At 38.2% G+C, this 17787-nt stretch overlaps 1 protein-coding gene across 1 annotated transcript in view; it reads left to right on the forward strand.

The window, feature by feature from the left end:
• LOC118408745 overlaps positions 1 to 17685 on the forward strand; it is a 51228-nt gene extending 33543 nt beyond the window's left edge. The window contains exons 2-7 of the mRNA XM_035809605.1: positions 1934 to 2040; positions 9738 to 9823; positions 14232 to 14390; positions 14681 to 14872; positions 15292 to 15450; positions 15826 to 17685. Of these exons, the coding sequence (XP_035665498.1) occupies positions 1971 to 2040; positions 9738 to 9823; positions 14232 to 14390; positions 14681 to 14872; positions 15292 to 15450; positions 15826 to 15843 (684 nt within the window). The 5' untranslated portion in view covers positions 1934 to 1970 and the 3' untranslated portion in view covers positions 15844 to 17685. The remainder of the gene's footprint in view (positions 1 to 1933; positions 2041 to 9737; positions 9824 to 14231; positions 14391 to 14680; positions 14873 to 15291; positions 15451 to 15825) is intronic.
• Positions 17686 to 17787: the final 102 nt, after the last annotated feature.

A 17787-nucleotide genomic window follows, 5' to 3' on the forward strand; every position in this document is an offset into this window, starting at 1 on the left:
GAAAGAAAAAAATGCACCAACAAGTTTGAATAGACGTACTTATTACTTTTCTATTTCTGCTTGAGGAAACTCAATCTCGCTTTGCCATGACCTCGCAGACCCTGCGCAATTCAGTTAACTGATTTGATTGGCCATCGTCGCCAACCGTAATCCATGTAATGACAAATCGTAAACAAGCTCCTCTACCCTCCCACGAAAGTATTAACGTCTAGTCCTGTCATGCACGGAGACTTTGTTTGAGGTATCGCACGACAATTTGCGAACTAATCTTCGCGCCATTTTTATGGACTTACGAGGGATTTCACACGCCGAGACGTCGCCTCGATCAAAGCTTCTTAAGTGCTTTTCCTATTGAGGTGCTGTCGTCTGAAAGCCCTTTACGTCTTAAGCGGAATTGGGTTATTGATAAGTCTGTGAGATAAGAAAGATGAGTCGGACTAACCCAAATCGCATCGTTCTTGAGCACACGTGTGAAGCTATGTACATGACAGCAGTCTACAACATATGAATATATTCTAGGGACAAAAAACACACGACAATACAAGCTTATAATGTACTACTGCCTTTTTTAATGTAAATATTCCAATTCATTAAGTATCCATGTTCGATGGCATCCATGTGAGAACTGCTAACTTGGATGCCATCTGAATTGCCTAGTTGCAATTTTCATATTGAATAGTAGCGTTAACTTTATAGTAGAGTGCGTGTATTTCCATTTTCTTCCATGCCCGCCATCTTGGATTTTGTCAATCCTGAAAATTTCAAAGCATGCCGGGATACTTTATTATGATACTTTGGGACTATCTAGTACTGTTTTTTCTTTTTTTTTGGGGGGGGGGGTGTTTCTTAGATTAATTGGCGAGTTTTTTACGAGATTCTTTAGTAGGTACCGCTTATACAAACGCATAGCAAATATTAACGCACAAGTTGGGCAATAAGCGACATATGTAAACTTTACAATTAAAACTGTTATTGTTGTTTCCTACAAACATACACGCACACAAAAAACACATGCATGCACAAAAAGCACAAATGTATACATTATATAGAAGCACATAAACACAAGCACGCATACAAATGCACATGCACAAATGAATGCACGTACACGGGCGCACATGCGTACATGTATATACAATGTCATGTACAAACCACACAAATACACGAATACATACACACAGAAACACATACACATATTTTCATTCGTCTGAACTGCTTTGCAAGGAACAAGCTCTGCTTCGAAATACATGACATCAAGTAATATACTTCAGCAGCAGTTTGACAAAGCTTGTTTAAATAACCTGTGGCTATCCGTACATATTAACTGTCAAACGTAGCCGGGGAACAATAAATAATTTTTCTATGCGTTTGTGAAATGTCTAGAAGTTGTTAATTTATTGTATTATTTTCTACAACAATATTGTGCTCACCTTCTATCTTTTGTATTTTCTACTGACAGGCATTTTGCAGAAAATGGAAAAAAATGAAATGTGATGCCCTTTTCTAGAACCTTTGACCTAACTACCCTGATCAGTGTCCCCAAATTACCTGTCGGGAGGAGGGGGTATTTGACCTCCATTTTGACCTTCACTTTCTGCTACTCTACACAAACAGACAAACAGACATGCCAAAAACAATAAATGTACAATGAATTTCAAATACACATGAATGTTGCAACTGTAACAAGAGTTTTATGAAGAAATTTAATTGATGATGCCCATTCACGAATCACAATGTGTTACGTTACGTGACCTACGTGTTGTTATCGCTAACATGTGTGTGTTTTACAAATTGTCTTCTTAGCACCACATCCTTTCTAGCTATATGTACTTCTCTCTGATTGACATTTTTCTTTATTGTCTTCGTCTTTCCCACTGTCCTGACGTAAGGACTGTCCTTGAAAACAAAAGGTCACACATTTTCCTCTCGTCCCCAGGCTCTAACAGACTGTCCCGGAAGATCCTGAGAACAAGATGACGAATCGCGCTGCCCTTTCTGTGGCTGTGTTCCTGGCCTCTGTCGGCATTATCGGCGCCATTAGAGGTACTGTGTTCATTTTGTCTGTCTCTGGTACATCCTTAGGTGCCCATTAGAGTGGGAAAATTGTTGCTATTTACGGACAAGAATAGAAGCAAAGACTTAAATTGTCAGGAGTTATTGCAAAAAGAAAGGAAATAAATGTGCGCTAGGTCTTCAACCCCTGCAACTAACTTTTTTTAAAGCAGAGGTTAAGTACATAGTGCAATAGAAGTATAATTTGTATTTTGATGAAGCATTCATATATTTCTAGTTTATTTATGATATGACAAGTGTCTTTTAGTGTCAAACGCCTGTATTGTGACCTCATTGTGTTTTCTATCGATATCTTAAAGTTTGTTTTAGTCTCATGCTTATTTTTATTATGTATATCTTTGATTTATATATACTTACTGCCTTAATTTTCCTAACTTATTCATATGCTACTTACGTCGATTTATCAAATTTGATAAAAGTTGGCCAACTTACAGGCGTTCTACCTTCAGACCAGTTTTGCACACTTTTGGTATTCTTTCGATTTTTTATTTCTAATAATGATTTGTGAAAGATTAAATAAACCAAAAAAAAATAAGAACGACTTTTCACAATCTAAATCTAATTATCAGAGTTTTGCATGTGACTTTGCATGGACAACATAGTTTGAGAATGGTAATAAATGCAGCATTCTATACTTGAGACGCCTTCAGCGCTACACCCCCCCCAATCCAATTTTCATTTTTCAAGAATAAGAATTGATAGCTAGAGCTAATATCCATTAAACAGGAGGTTGGCGGTCAAATTGCCTGTGCAGAATAATGGTCTTATCGTCCCATGCATATTCCTCGTGCTCCTACGGTACTGCACTTAATATCAATATCATGAAGGTCAAGCAAAGGACGCTCGCATTTGCCTTATCCTGGCGTCAAGCTACGTTTTTCTACAGGTTTGAGATTTCAGCTTCGTCTTTCATCGTAAATAGATTTGTGTAGCTTTCCCCAAACTAAAGCAAATTAAAGAACTGATGCGGTAATGGTCTGAAACAATATTGCATTTAGCATTAGGGACCAATAAGAGAATAGAGCGTAAGATATAGCTTTAGAAAAATGGCTCTTCGAAGAGGACCAAGGTGAAGATTTATCGTAATGTCAGTTAGCCATCACTATCAACTTAGGGGTAGTATAATTATGAAGGTAATTCAAAGTTCAGTATTTTGTTGAGATACTATACAGATTATGTAAAGGAGTCAAAAGATATGGTATTAGCAGAGGAGTATTTTTTGATGGAAGTAAGGTAGTAAGGAATATGATGACTGCTAGACATCAGTACCAATTGGATTGTCCGTTGCACTTTCCGATGATTAGACTATCTAGTACGTAAGTCGTACTATTACTCTTAGGATACCAATAAGGTAATGGGGGCATAAGATATGACTTTAGAAAAAAAATTGCCTTTTCGACGTGGGCTAAAGTAAAAATAATTCTATTCTTAATACCACCTAGCCATTTACTAACAACTTATGGAAATATGATTATAAATGCAAATCATAGTATAGTATTTTGTTAGGATACGGATAAGTTAAAGGGATCAAAAGATATGGTATTAGCAGAATGGTACCTTTGATTGGGAGCAAGGTAATAAGGGATATGATGCCCGTTAGCCATTTTAGTACCAATTGGATTGTCCGTTGCATTTTTGGATGATTAGACTATCTAGTATATAAGTCGTATTTCAATATCACTCTTAGGACAACAATGAGGTAATGGGGACATAAGATATGGCTTTTGAAAAACGGGATTTTCGCCGGGGATGGGGTGGCAAAAGTAAAAGTCTTTATTTTATGTAATATCAACTTGCCATTACTAACAACGTATGGGCATTGTGATTATGATCACAGTCAATATTTTGTTCGGATACAAATTTGTTAAAGGGGGTTAAAAGGCATTGCATTAGCAAAAAAGTCTATCTGGCTGGAAGCATGGTGATAAGGAATATGATGACTGTAGCCCTCAGTACCAATTGGAGTGTCCATTGCATTTTGTATGATTAGTACGTAAGGGGTATTTCAATATCACTCTTAGGATACCAATAAGATAATGGGGACATAAGATATGGCCATAGAAAAGACTGGCTTTAGAATAAGGGGTCAAAATGTATGGTATTACTGATAGAGCCTTCACACTGAAACTGAATTAGCAGGAATCAAGCAGAACAAGCCGGAATGAAGTATTTGCAATATTCGTGCCACATTCTGGGCCATTCCGAGTGGGAATTCCAAATGGACCTTATATCCCCTTCACACGAGAAGGAATGAGCCAGAATGCAGTCAGAATGAAAAAAGTAATTTCTATTCCTGGGAATTCGTACTGTATTCGAGAAATTCTTACTGCATTCCAGATATTCTTTCGGCCACATTCGGACAGGATTCGAAGGTGTGGCTTGCCGTTTCGATTCTCCATCGAATGAGATAAGAATGTTTCGAATAATGTTGGAATGCCGCAAATCTTGTTATACTGCAGGTAGAATAGTTAGAACACACTTAGAATCCACTTCGAATGTCATTCGATATTTCTCCACTTCCAATGCACCTCGACAGTTTTTAATATGTCTAAAACTTTCGGGTCAGCCAAAAGAACGGGGACGAATAGCTGGAATGCAGTAAGAATGTCTTGAACACACTACGAATTGCCCGGAATATGTCAGGAATAGAAAATAATTTTCATTCCGACGGCATTCCGGCTGATTCTTGCTCTCGCGTGAAGGGGGCTTGAAGAGTATCCCTGGTTGGACGCAAAATAAAATAAAAAATGCAATGCCTGCTAGCCATCAATACCAAATGGATTTTTCATTGTTATTTGGAACAATTTATGTTATAACGTAAATCTTGCTCTATAAAATACGTTTGTGTAATGGGTTAAAAATATATGACAATGGTACAACCTGTTCTGAGGTTGGGACCAAAGAAAGATTTTTGTTAATGCCATTATTACCTACAATTGGGCTGTAAAATCACATTATGAACCCAAGTCTTTTTCAGTAAAACTATTAGGATAAATGCTACGAAATAGGGTCAAAAGATAGGGCATTGCGGAAAGTGGCTTTCTAGTTGGGACCAGATTCCATCATTTGGTTTTCCACCGTAGAAAATGAAAATGTATCAGATTATGAACGTAAACCATGTTTCAATATCTCTATTAGAATAAAGACCAGGTAATTGTAATAGAAAGATATGACATTAGGAAAATTGACTTCCTTCTTAAAGTCGACGTACAAAATACAATAATGGCTAACGATTCGCCGTCCACTTTGTGGCTGTAAGGTTGTGTACGTAAATTACTTTTTTTTAATATTACCTTTTGCATCAACTTACGGATTTCCTCAATGTAGGAAACAAGTCAATATCATTCCAATTCACCCTCTCTGGTATTGCAGTCGGACCTGCACTTCAGTTTGGTCTATTTAGAATTCTCTTTCTTCAGGCACAATGTCTTTCATTTGAACCTATTTGACCGCATGGGTTCCTTTGAGCCATAGCAGGGTTTACAGCTATTTGAACCCACCCTCTGGAAACAAAAGAAAACGTTTTACATTACCACCAAGGTTATTGATGGCACACTCAACGCGTAATTGCCAAAGATGGAGCATTTTCCTTCAAGTCTTCTTCTTAAAAAGGTTCTCTTACACGCATGAAATATTGAAGGACACGCTCGTAGAATTTTCTTAGCTTGACCTTGGAATTTAGCTTGTTCAACGAGGGTAAATTGTGGCAAATGTTCGAAGACCAATTCTTAAGCTTGGTAATGCCCTTTGGTCAGAAATCGGCAGGCATTGAATCACCTCCGTTTCTGATATAACGTCCTTGTGTAGGGTTAGTAAAATCCTCAAGACGTGTTTTCACATACATATTGGTTTAAGTCGTGTACAAGAATATCTATAGAATTTTTCTATATACGTCAAAGGGTTGTAGTACGTTTTTCGAATCGCAAAGTGCAGAAAATCCCTGTTTTTGTATGATGCTATAAAAAGTGTTTCCATGTATTAGTTTATTATTTTTGTTTTATTTGTTGTCAATTTTAGTATACATATTTAGTATATACAAATCGACTGATTGTCGAAAGTCAATAATACAATAGTTTACTAAAAAAATCAAACAAAGGCAAATATTAGCAAATGCTATTTTCTGATTAATTTACCTGATAATCTAGAGAAGCGCATAATGCAAACAAACTTATGTTTTTTTCCTTAAATACAATTTTACATGAATGAATGATTTGCATACTTCGATATAGTTACCAGTTATTGTTAAAAGTTCTTCAGAATTTTTTTGCTAATAATGAGGTCCATCCGATTTTGAATTCTTGCCTATTTCTTTTGTAACCTCCTGGAAACCTTAAAGTAATTTCCCAATAACTGATGTACTGTACAGAAACTAAAAGACAAGGAAAATGAATGACCATGTCGGTCAGTATCGAAGTAGCGCCTACAAATAGATACATCCGGTCGTTAGGGGTCAAAAACCGCACCATTAGTCCATTCCCTGCCCTTTAAGAGAGTTGTGTTTTGGCCTTTTCTTCATTTTCTCGCCTGAGAAGTCGATTTGTTTTTGTCAAATCCAATGGCTGTTGTAGAATCATGACATTTAATGTAGAGAGTGTATATATATTTACAAAATGATAACCACATGCTCATGACCGCCTCATTGGTTCAACATTTTAAAGGTGGTATGATCTCACTGCACTTGCGTCACGCTTGCGTCACTGTGGGGTTCGAAAGATACTCAACGAATTTCAGAGATAAAGAACGATTCTTTTTTACTTTTTGTGTATTTCCTCGTCTTCTAAGTCATACTTATTACGCAACATCTGAATGATAAAAGATTGTCCAAAATTACAGAACAGTGACGCAGTGAGCGAACTCCACAGTGACGCAAGCTTGACGCACGTGCAGTGAGATACCACCTTTACACTAAAGATGGACTGTTTTATCGATGTCTGAACTTGGCATGTCGCCACTTTTCTGATTTTAGAGTTGATAGATAACGTTGCCAGGCATATCAGGTGACAAAATCAATGTTGCGAATCAGTAAAACGTAAAGCAGTGTCGTTTTTATAGATATCATCAAGTACAAAGAAATGAAAAATTTCTTCGTCTTCAATGTTCCATAAGGCTGATTTTCTTATATTCTAATGACAAATTTCAAAACAGAAAACAGGAAATAGATATAAACGGGAAACACTAGTACTAGTACTGCTGCTATACTTCAGTTCTATAATTACCAACAAGGGAAATCTATCTGAAACGCAATATTTTCCCATTTCTTTGTTCTTTTATGTATAACTGATATTCTGCTGTTACTCTATATCTTTGTCTTCGTTAAATCAATAGTTTTTTTTTGGTCACATATCTAGTGCAAACTCCATGGTAATAATTCATGAAAGACAAAAAAGCATGAAGTAAAAAATGGAAAGAAAAATACCGGTTTTGGTGCCGACTGTACCTTTATTCTGGCACAATTCAGGCGTACAGATTTGCAAAAGAAGTTCGGACGACAACCGTCATGATATGTCGTTTCAAGTTTCTTTCCCAAGAACAGAGTGTCTAAGTATGGCGAGTATATCAAACCCAGGACCTATAAGTGCTAAGCCACATTGACTGTTACGCCACACCGACGCCAATATGGAAAGAAAGAGAACAACATACTTCTCCTATATACCTCTCCTATACAAAATGATGCATTTTATTCATAGTCACGTTTCCCCTAGATACATATTCTTCTCTCGTTTTTCTAAACTTATTACTGTTAACAAGGGACCCTCACGTCCCTACACGTACGTCCAGACAGTCTGAACACCAGATCACTGATGGGGATTTAATGCTGATCTGGCGGGGAGTCCGACGTATTGATTGGGTTTAACGGTCCCGTCTGGCCTGGCCGAATAAATGACCCCCTAGTATGAGAGGGATTGATGGATATGGGATGATCACTACGGGCGTTTGGGCAGCAGGCCCATTTCTATACGTCTTCTTTGGGAATTTCAGATGAAAAGGCTTGGGTTGTACCGGGGTTAAAGAAGGGGGAGGGGGGCAAGAAGGAGGGTGATCGTTTTGCTGAGGCAAAACAGTACCTGTTTGAAAATGTCAATTAAAGTTTGAGTTCTTCGTCGTAAATGGTTCGATTAACAAACATATGATGCTTTTTTTAGATTGTAATAATTGAAAAGTCAACGATGCACCGGGGTTAAGCAAGCTTAGAGGGGGTAGGAGAGAGAGCCATCGCTTTGGTGACTTTTCAAAAGCGTTTGATGGCACAGTTTTGAATTATTTTGACTGTATGTTGAAATAGCACGTGTGTACCGGGGTTAAGTAAGGTGAGGGGGAAGAGGGAGTAGGGCAGTCTTTTTGGTTTAAGCAAATCCGTCAGTTTTTAAGATATCGATTTTTTAGCGTTTGATATCACTATACTGTATACTTTAAGTTGCTGTCACATACATCCTACTTTGGCAAGTGTGATGAAACAGTGTGTACTATGGTCAAGGGAGGGAAGGCTGGTAAGAGGGAGGACAATCGTTTTGGTTGAGGCAAATCGGTACTTTTCGGGTAAGAAACATCGGCTTTTCTAAAGATTTGATATGACTTTCATGCATAATCTATCCACACATGTGCTTATCTGATATCTATTCAGGACCAAAACTTTTTTTTCATTGAACACTGACCATTCTAACGCAAACTAAAAATATCTTAAAACAGCTGACACATTTGCCGACTAATAGTGGGGCTGATGGACGGTTGAATGGATGGATTCGGACTCTAATTTTTCTAAAGTACTAACAACCACCGATATAAATATCCTACGTATGCACATGGAATTTATAGATCATTGTTTACTTCTGTAAAATAACGCTGAAAACAAAATCCTTTACACTCAAATTTCCAAAATCATCTTGTCTCCGTACGCAAATGGATATGTGATTTACTGTCAATTAACCGATCACGAGGGAGACAAAGTAGTGCAATTAGACTACAAAATACTGCGGTAGCAAAGTAATGTGGCCTTGGGGGTGGGTGGAAAATGAATTATATTCGCTAACTTCGTGGGCAATCGTCCAAACAACCAGTTTGGGTCACCATGGTGGATCGTTAAAACGAAGTTGTGTAACTTGGTCGTCGGCAATTTCCGGAGAGATTTGAATGTTCCCATAATCCCTTGGGAATAACGGTAGCTTTTGTGTGATAGAGCTAGCGGTGTGCACAACTGTCAAATAACATTAGAACCAATCACAAATTGCATTACAGAAGGAGAAATCGTTACAGGACATGTACTTGCATAGAATAGATTATATACTAGTGCAAGCTTAAGGCTAACGTTAGGATTTTGCTGTTTACTATTTTTGAAAATATATCATCAGTTAACGTTTTATATTTGTAATTTGAGTAGAATTTTACTTTGCTTTTTTGTATTATCTCATCTTTCTTTTTGTTTATTTATTTATTCATTTTGTGCTGGTGGGGCACTACAGAAGATCAGGCAACATTTGTTTTGTGGGTTTTCTGTTTTTCTGAGTGTTTGACCTTTTCCGCCGCCTATCTATTTTTTATTCGTCCCTGGATTGCTCCTTGTATGAAATGACATGCATGTTTGATCTTTTTACTAACAATTGATAATATATAAGGAATGTCGAAGTCGGTAAGGTGTTGCGTATTGATATGTGTTTTCTTCTTGTACCCAGGTCTCCCAGCATGCCGTTCGACAGACGAATGTGTGCAGGGAATGAGGTGCAAATACCACAGTACCTGCGGATACTCTTTCTGTATGGTAAGTTTTACTTGTCCACACTGAAATGTTAACAAATGCCGTAACAGGTACAAAGTCCTAGTTTAAAACAGTTATTGTTATAGTATAAGGCTCGCGCAAGGGGGCGTTGCAGCAAGAGTGCTTACTACACACGTGACTAACTCTGTGTCCCCCTCACCCCTATTCGTAACTAGGACAGATTTGGCTATTCTCCAAGCAGATATAGTAGTAGTCGGAAAAATTACACGAGCGCTCTTCCTAGGCGCAGAAAATTTAAGAAAATTAGAAATTCTTGCCTTTCTTGAAAAAAAAATGCGAATCAGCTCTGCTAGAAGGTCTGCAAATGAAAATCTGCAGTTTTTTTTTCAGACATTGATGCAGGAGGATACAGGAATCAGTCACATGCAGGGTAATTTTCTTGACTCAGAGCCAAAAGGTCAGTCAATTGTCAAGGAGGTAACTGGACCAGATCCCTCAGTTATGCTTGGCAAACGGACAGTAGGAGCAAATCGAGAAACGCCATGAAGCAGTGAAATCGAAACGAATACTAATCAGCAGATGTTGTGGAGCGGAAAATTGCAACGTTTTCTCACTTCCACAAATGGTACAAACTTCGACCTTAACACATCTGCTTGAAGATGAAAAAACTACATCTGATAATCCGAATATTATTACCAAATGCCATGCTTCTTGCAACGGGCTGGGCGGGTGCCCTGCTATACAAGACTAACTCTACAAGGCCGTAGGTTTACTGGTATTTCTCTGATAACCTGTATTCGACACGGGCACTGATTTCATGCAGGCTTGTCTCATCCCTCATTTGAAAGGAAATCCGGTTAAATCTCAGTTCCACCCTTTTGTCGGCCATGTACGTAATTGCGGATATCCATTCGACATTCGGACATATCAGCGCACAAGGTATAAGCCCCTAATTCCATTCCCGTATTTCTCTCCAAGGATTTCGGTAATTGCAGGTGATCGCTGGGTTAGTACTGTAAAACCCAGAATTGTAGCATAGGGTAAAAAAAGTCATAATATTGCATTGGAAAAAGTGGCGTTGAGTATAATAACGGTAGGGTGTTTAGCTCAACGCTCAGATTTTTTTGAGTTCGAGTCCACTAATATATTCTATGACGTTGTGCGGAATTCTCTTTGGAAAAGTACTTGGTAGAACTTTTTTTACTTTATTCAGGTAAATTCAGTACCTAGCTTCGGTTAGGGACGTCCTTCGGATAGGACGTTAAATGGAGGTCCCGTGTTAGAAGACACCCAAGTCTCATTTCAAGCACGTAAAAGAACCCATCACACTTATCGAAAAGAGCAGAGGTCTTTTCCGGTGTAGGTGGATCAAATAAATTTGTCCAGATATGCAAATTGTACTCTTCAGTACAAACCTGGTGTGTTACACCATGATGCGTTTTACTGCATATGCAAAACAAGCAAAATTATCCAATATCTATTTTCAATCCCTTCAAAGGACTGATGTTACAATAGTTGTTATATAATATTTCCTTGTCGTTAATTATACAACTTTTACTTTTCTAGGATTTGTGTATTATTTTCCTATTTCAATTATTTCAGTGGAATTGTGTTTAGCACTTGTTAGGAGGAGGTCTTGTATTAGCCTATTTGGCTTCTCTCTTTCTCCCGGATGGTATTTCTATATCATCTTTACTTTACTTTCTGTGCTTTGTATACGTGTAAGTAGATATAATCAAATCAAAATCAACGATCATAGCAAATATGAAGTATTAACAACCAATCTTCCATGTTTTGCCAGTATTTAATATCAATATTACCCGGGCCCATATAAGAGATTATGTGGTATTTCCGTAGACCGTATCGCAGCTATTTTTTTACGTGTAAATGAATACAATCAAATCAAAATCAACGATCATAGCTAATATGAAGGATTCACCACCAATATTGTTCATTTATTAGCGGTATTTAATATCAATATTACCTGGGCCCATGTAGTGGTATTTATGTGGTATTTCCGTAGCCCAAACCGCAGCTGTTTTTTTTACGAGTAAATGAATATAATCAAATCAAAATCAACGACCATAGCTAATATGAAAGATTAATACCACCAATGTTTTATGAATTGTCGGTCTTTAATATCAATTATACCCGAGCTCATACAGGAGATTATGTGGTATTTCCGTAGCCCGTGTCGCAGCTGTTTAAAAAATTTGTTTTTACGTGTAAGTAAATATAATCAAATCAAAATGAACGATCATATCTAATATGAAGGATTTACCACCAATTTTTCCTGTTTTGCCGGTCTTTAATATCAATATTACCCGGGCCCATATAGGAGATTATGTGATATTTCCGTAGCCCGTATCGCAGCTGTCTTTTTGGGACCACTGGGCGCCCCGTCACATCCATTCCAATCAAGCCTGACGTGGGATTTATAAGTTTTAAGCACACGGGGACAGCCCTCATTTGTCACCAGATGAAACTATCGCAGCTCGACTTCTTTATCTGCATTCCAGATGGCGTTTGTACACATTGTGACGTCGTTTTCAGTCGTTTGTTCTAATCGTTTTATCTTATGGTTTCTCGCGAACTAATATTTGCTCAAAGATAAGAGCAAATGTTTGTAATGTCGTTTTTTTATGCTTTTGAACCGAAACAATCATTAATTATGGACGGTTTGTGTTTATTACGTGAGACTTTCGTTGTTGCATCGTTGGAACGCATTGGTAGGGTGATTGGGCCAAACCCTAGTGTTTTCTGGTTTAAATCCCCCGATATGCCCGTTGAGTCCTTGGGAAATCACTTTACACGACTTTCCTCACGTCACTAAGTTAAAAGTAAGTACCTATCTGTCCCGCATAATACACAATTTTACATACATAGTAAAAAATACATAATAGTGAAAGCTGCTACATGATCCCATTCCGTTCATTTTGGTCGTTTCCGTTACTCTAAGAGTCTCTTAAAGGAAGCCAGAGTTGGGGATGTGTGTATTTCCGGTGGTAGACTGATCCGGATGGTGGGTCCACAGTATAGGCGATGGCTTTTGTAAAGGTTTTTCGCTGGGGTTTTGGGACAGCAAGTTGATTGCTTGTGCTTTGCCTGGTTGTTCTTGTGCTTTGGTCTCGGCAGTAGACAAACATCTGTCGCATTTAGGTTGAGAGTTTCTTTCCCAATAGCATAGGATCGGTAGCATGATTAGATCTAAATCGTCGATCTATGGCTTATTGGCCATTCACACTGCAGTAACGACACACGTCTTCACAGGAGCCGACTTAAATGGCTGGAATTGATACCGAATTAAAAGGCTATAAGATATTTACGCAAAAGACTTGAACCGTATCATGATGGAAAACTTGGTAAAGAAACTTGTCGGTTTAGTCATTACGTATGCCCATTGGGGAACGGATTGAGTGACGTTGACGAAGCGTTCAATTTCGAACCCGCTATCAGTTAGTCTACAGCTTTCCGATAAAGCACATTGCTTACATACTCAATGAGTTTTTGCGCACTTGGCAGTTCTTCAGCTATGGTGTGATGTAAAGATATAACGTGTAGAATAATCTTTTCCGCTTGGTATGATTCTAAACTTTGAGATTCGATGACAGACAATGGTGACAACAGGTCCTATGGATTTCGTCAGGTATACTGACCTATTATGACCTTATGATCACGTGACTCTCGTTCATGGTTACAGGTAAACTTTGGGTTGATGCGTTCAAAATTCGTCTTTACCCAGAGATATCGTAGAGTGGGATATGTTATCAATTTGTATACATAGGAGCATTTTCTTTTTAGTTTCAAAGAACACGTGCAGATAGATGTGCAAAAGCTGGGTGTGGTGGGTGGTTAAGTGTAATATAAACCAGCTGCTGCCGCGCTGCGTGCCTGCGAAGCCTGTGTTTTACGCAGAATGGCCTGTATTTCTCAGTACGATATGACTCATATGTATTGAAAAATTCACATTGAAAAGTTTTTTCCCCAAGGGAACAACATCATGCACTCAGTGGCGTGTCAGAGGTTCGAACCCAGGAACTCTGGGTCCTAGACCAAACACCAATGGAACGCCAAAAAATAATACTGTTTTCTTTTTTTTTTAAATCTTCTTACTATATGTTTAAAAACATACAACTTAACCACTAAAAATGATAAATTTTCTTTTTCTGCAGGACACCAGCTGGTGTGAGTATGACTACCTGAGTGTAGCGGTTGCATGCGGTGCCTGTGTAACAAACTCTGAAAATGCATTTGTTTTTTCTGCAGGACACCAGTTGGTGCGAGTATGACTACCAGTGTAGCGGTTGCATGCGGTGCCTGTGTAACAAACTCTGAAAATGCATTTGTTTTTTCTCAAGGACAACAGTTGGTGTGAGTATGACTATCAGTGTAGCGGTTGCATGCGGTGCCTGTGTAACAAACTCTGAAAATGCATTTGTTTTTTCTGCAGGACACCAGTTGGTGTGAGTATGACTATCAGTGTAGCGGTTGCATGCGGTGCCTGTGTAACCAATGCGTGCAGCCGACACCCTGCAGGTCGGACCGAGACTGTGACAGGCCTGACCAGTGTATCTACCACATGGAGGGTGGCTACTATTGCGATAGACTGGTAAGTACCTGAGAATAAGCACGTTGGCCGGGTTCCAAGTGCGCATGTGCATCGACATAAATTGTGGGTAATGATGGAGGCCCCTGAGAAATAAAGAAAGTAGGTCTTGACATTTTTTTTTTTTTTTTTTTTTTTGCAAATCAAGACAAGACAATAAGTTAGGGCCTTTAGGCTTACATTTGATCCCTTCCACTACATTGACCACAAACATGGCGACGGCTATACTTAAAACCTATGACTTGTAACGTTAACTTTAAATGCCTAATACGGTCGTTTTTGTTCTCACACAGAAGGAAATTAACACCATCGATATGACACCGGTCAAGCCGCACGAACAGCCGGTCGGGCCGGCCCCGGTGGTACGCAGTGCAGTGAGTTGGCGGGAACAGATGTTCCGTCCACCGCCCTGCCTCAGTACGGACGACTGCCCCACGGGACAGAAGTGTGTTTACCACAGCGACTACAAATTCTCCTTCTGTAGGGTAGGTGTTTTTGGCAACGCCTCAGGAGCGAGGCTTTAATTTTTTTTGAAAACGTTGAATAGTTTCATCAGTCACGTATGAATACAGTAACTACAAATTTTCTTCCAACAGTGACAGTTTTTAAAGGCAAGGTACGTGTGTCCAAATTTGTGATGTCTTACAGAACATCTTGTTCACAGAGAGTGACCTAGTCTCGATCTCGCGAGAGAGCACTAGACTAACAGGCTTGCGTAGATCATCTGCCCCCCCCCCCTGAAGTTTCTTTACAACATTCTAAATAGATGTTCAGCTAGCAAACATGGCTAGTATTATTATGTGATACTTTCACAGAAAAATTGGACACGAAAGTTCCAAATTTTTCCCTTAACCGTTAGTATGTATCTGCTTATTTATTATTTTGTTGTTGTTCATTGTTTTAGGGTCCACTGTACTGCCAACGTGACAGTGACTGCGGCAGGGGGAGGCTGTGCTTGTACCACGACTGTAGAAAACCGCCCCCTTGCTACGGCGACAATTACTGCATCCTTCCACTCAGATGCTTGTATCACCAGGACGCCGGGTACTACTGTGACGTCAGCGTAAGTAACAATTTCTGAGACATGGCATGAATAGAGTCGAAGTTGATAAGGCCCAAGAAAATGTCAAAAGGCGTTGTTGAATGGGAAGTTGTAGCTTTTGTAACTTGTTTTATGCTTTTTGCACAGTATACAGTGTTGTAGCCTTTTTCAACTGCATACAGTTGGTTACCTTTATGATATTAGCATAATTTACATGCTTTTCTGTATCGTTGCTAGGGCTTCATTTGTTTTAAAGCGTGTAGTTTTTTTTTTCATACGTTCGACTAACTTTTCGACTACAATATACTACACAGATATAGTGATGCATTGATCATTTCATTATGCCTAGTACATACATTATCTTTCCTAAATTGTTTCGTGCTTCTAATTCTCCAGATATCTGGAAATAGTTAACGAGACATCGGTGTACAAGTGACCAAATACAGATCGCCCAGAAGATGCACAAGTCGTCCAAGATAACTTTGAAGACGTCCAAGTAAATATCCATTTATGGAGTCAAATTTCTACTAACTTAAAGATAGAATTTCTTAACACCCTCAAACTGATTTTTCTTCATCTACATTAACAAGAATATACAATGTGATCATACTAAAATGGGTAAAATTGAGTGCATAGCTAAGCAATTTCCACTATAAGCTAACCGTCAAATTACAAATTGGAGAAACTGAAATGAAAGTTGATAAAAAAGGATGAAGCTGAAACCATATCCTTTAGTAACTTTGCATTCATCGTACCGATTGTAAATAAGTATTGACTGTCCATGGTGTTGAAAGTTATATTATATTCTAAAACATTATACATGTGGGTACTTTGCTCGGTTTGAAATGGGGCATAATTTGAAATGTAACAAGGCCTACTTATATATTAGGTGATGATGACTTTCCGATGAAACCAAGAAATCTTACTGTAAGATATATTACTGTAATACTGAAGTTACTAATTACCACAAAAATTATGACTCAAGAGTTATAAGCATATGTACAAACTTCTTTAACAATGCAAATTATAACACACGAAATATGTGTGAACATTCTTGAAAAGTTTGTCAGGGTTTCAAGTCACCGAATACTAAACGAACCAAGTGTTGTTGTTTTTTTCGACTGATGTTTCGACAACTGTCTATAACCTTCCTAGGAGCAATGTTGACAGTTTCACATTGTACTGCAGCGCAGGTGTCGCTGCTTACAGATTCGGTCCAAAACGTATATTGTATATGCATTTTTGTACACATTTATGATTATCTTATACTTATTTACATTTAGAGCAGCATTGCAAACACCGTATAAACTATATGTGTACATGTGTATAGTTTACGTTTGCAAACGCATCAGTGAGCAGCGACACCTATGCTGCAGTACATTGGACCATTCAGAACTGCCGTGAGGAAAGTGACAGGCGTTCACTGATACGTCTGTGAAATAAAGTACTTGGTTGGTGCAAAGAATCCTGGTGTGCTGTGTATGAACATTAATTTTGATAGGCTAGTGTACATCTAATAAGTGACATAAATATACGATTATTCTTACAACAAAGTATATATGCATAAAGAACACGAATAATGTATAACGCGATATATGATATAGTCTTACTAAACAGGCGGTGTTGTGTGAATCTTTTAACGTGAATGTTTTGTATACATAGCTACAATGTTAGATGTCTATGGGAGATATATATGTGTATCATGTTTCATATCAATATATATGTATGTGTATGTACATGTCATGTTTGCATGAGATTGCATGTGCAACACGTCGTACGTCGTTTTAGGTATAATTATCTGACAGATGTAAAAAATACAATTTTTGGCAACATTTTACATTGTATGTACATATCTATAGGGATAGGTATCAAAAGTGTGTAAGACAAGCACGCTTATCAATTAATGTTACATGTATGAATACATTCCTGTTGTGTTAAGTCATAATTTCTTGGGCGGTTGTCAGTATGGCTGTAGTTGAGACGTTATCTATTATTCTTTTGCTGTATTGATAACTTAAAGTCCATGTTGATTAAAAAATAATTCAAGTTCATGCGCCCTAAGCATAGGCAATCTTCCTTCACCTGCAGTTTCCAATGTAATCGACAGGGAGCGATGTAACACGGTAACTCGTAGAAGTTAATCTTGTCTGCAAACCGTTCTCTTTTATGTTACAATTTTGCAGATGCTTACTTCGTATCTATCTATTTTTTTTGCATATGTGAAATTAAAGCAGCACGTTCATGTGTGATTTCCAATTCCTATGTAATTCATGCGTATTTGTTATGAATTCTGAATTCATTTTATAACAATTACAAACAATAATTAGGAGCCAGTTACAATCTTCATACATATTGTTC

Source organism: Branchiostoma floridae, unplaced genomic scaffold (assembly GCF_000003815.2).
Source record: "Branchiostoma floridae strain S238N-H82 unplaced genomic scaffold, Bfl_VNyyK Sc7u5tJ_377, whole genome shotgun sequence".
Lineage (NCBI taxonomy): Eukaryota > Metazoa > Chordata > Leptocardii > Amphioxiformes > Branchiostomatidae > Branchiostoma > Branchiostoma floridae.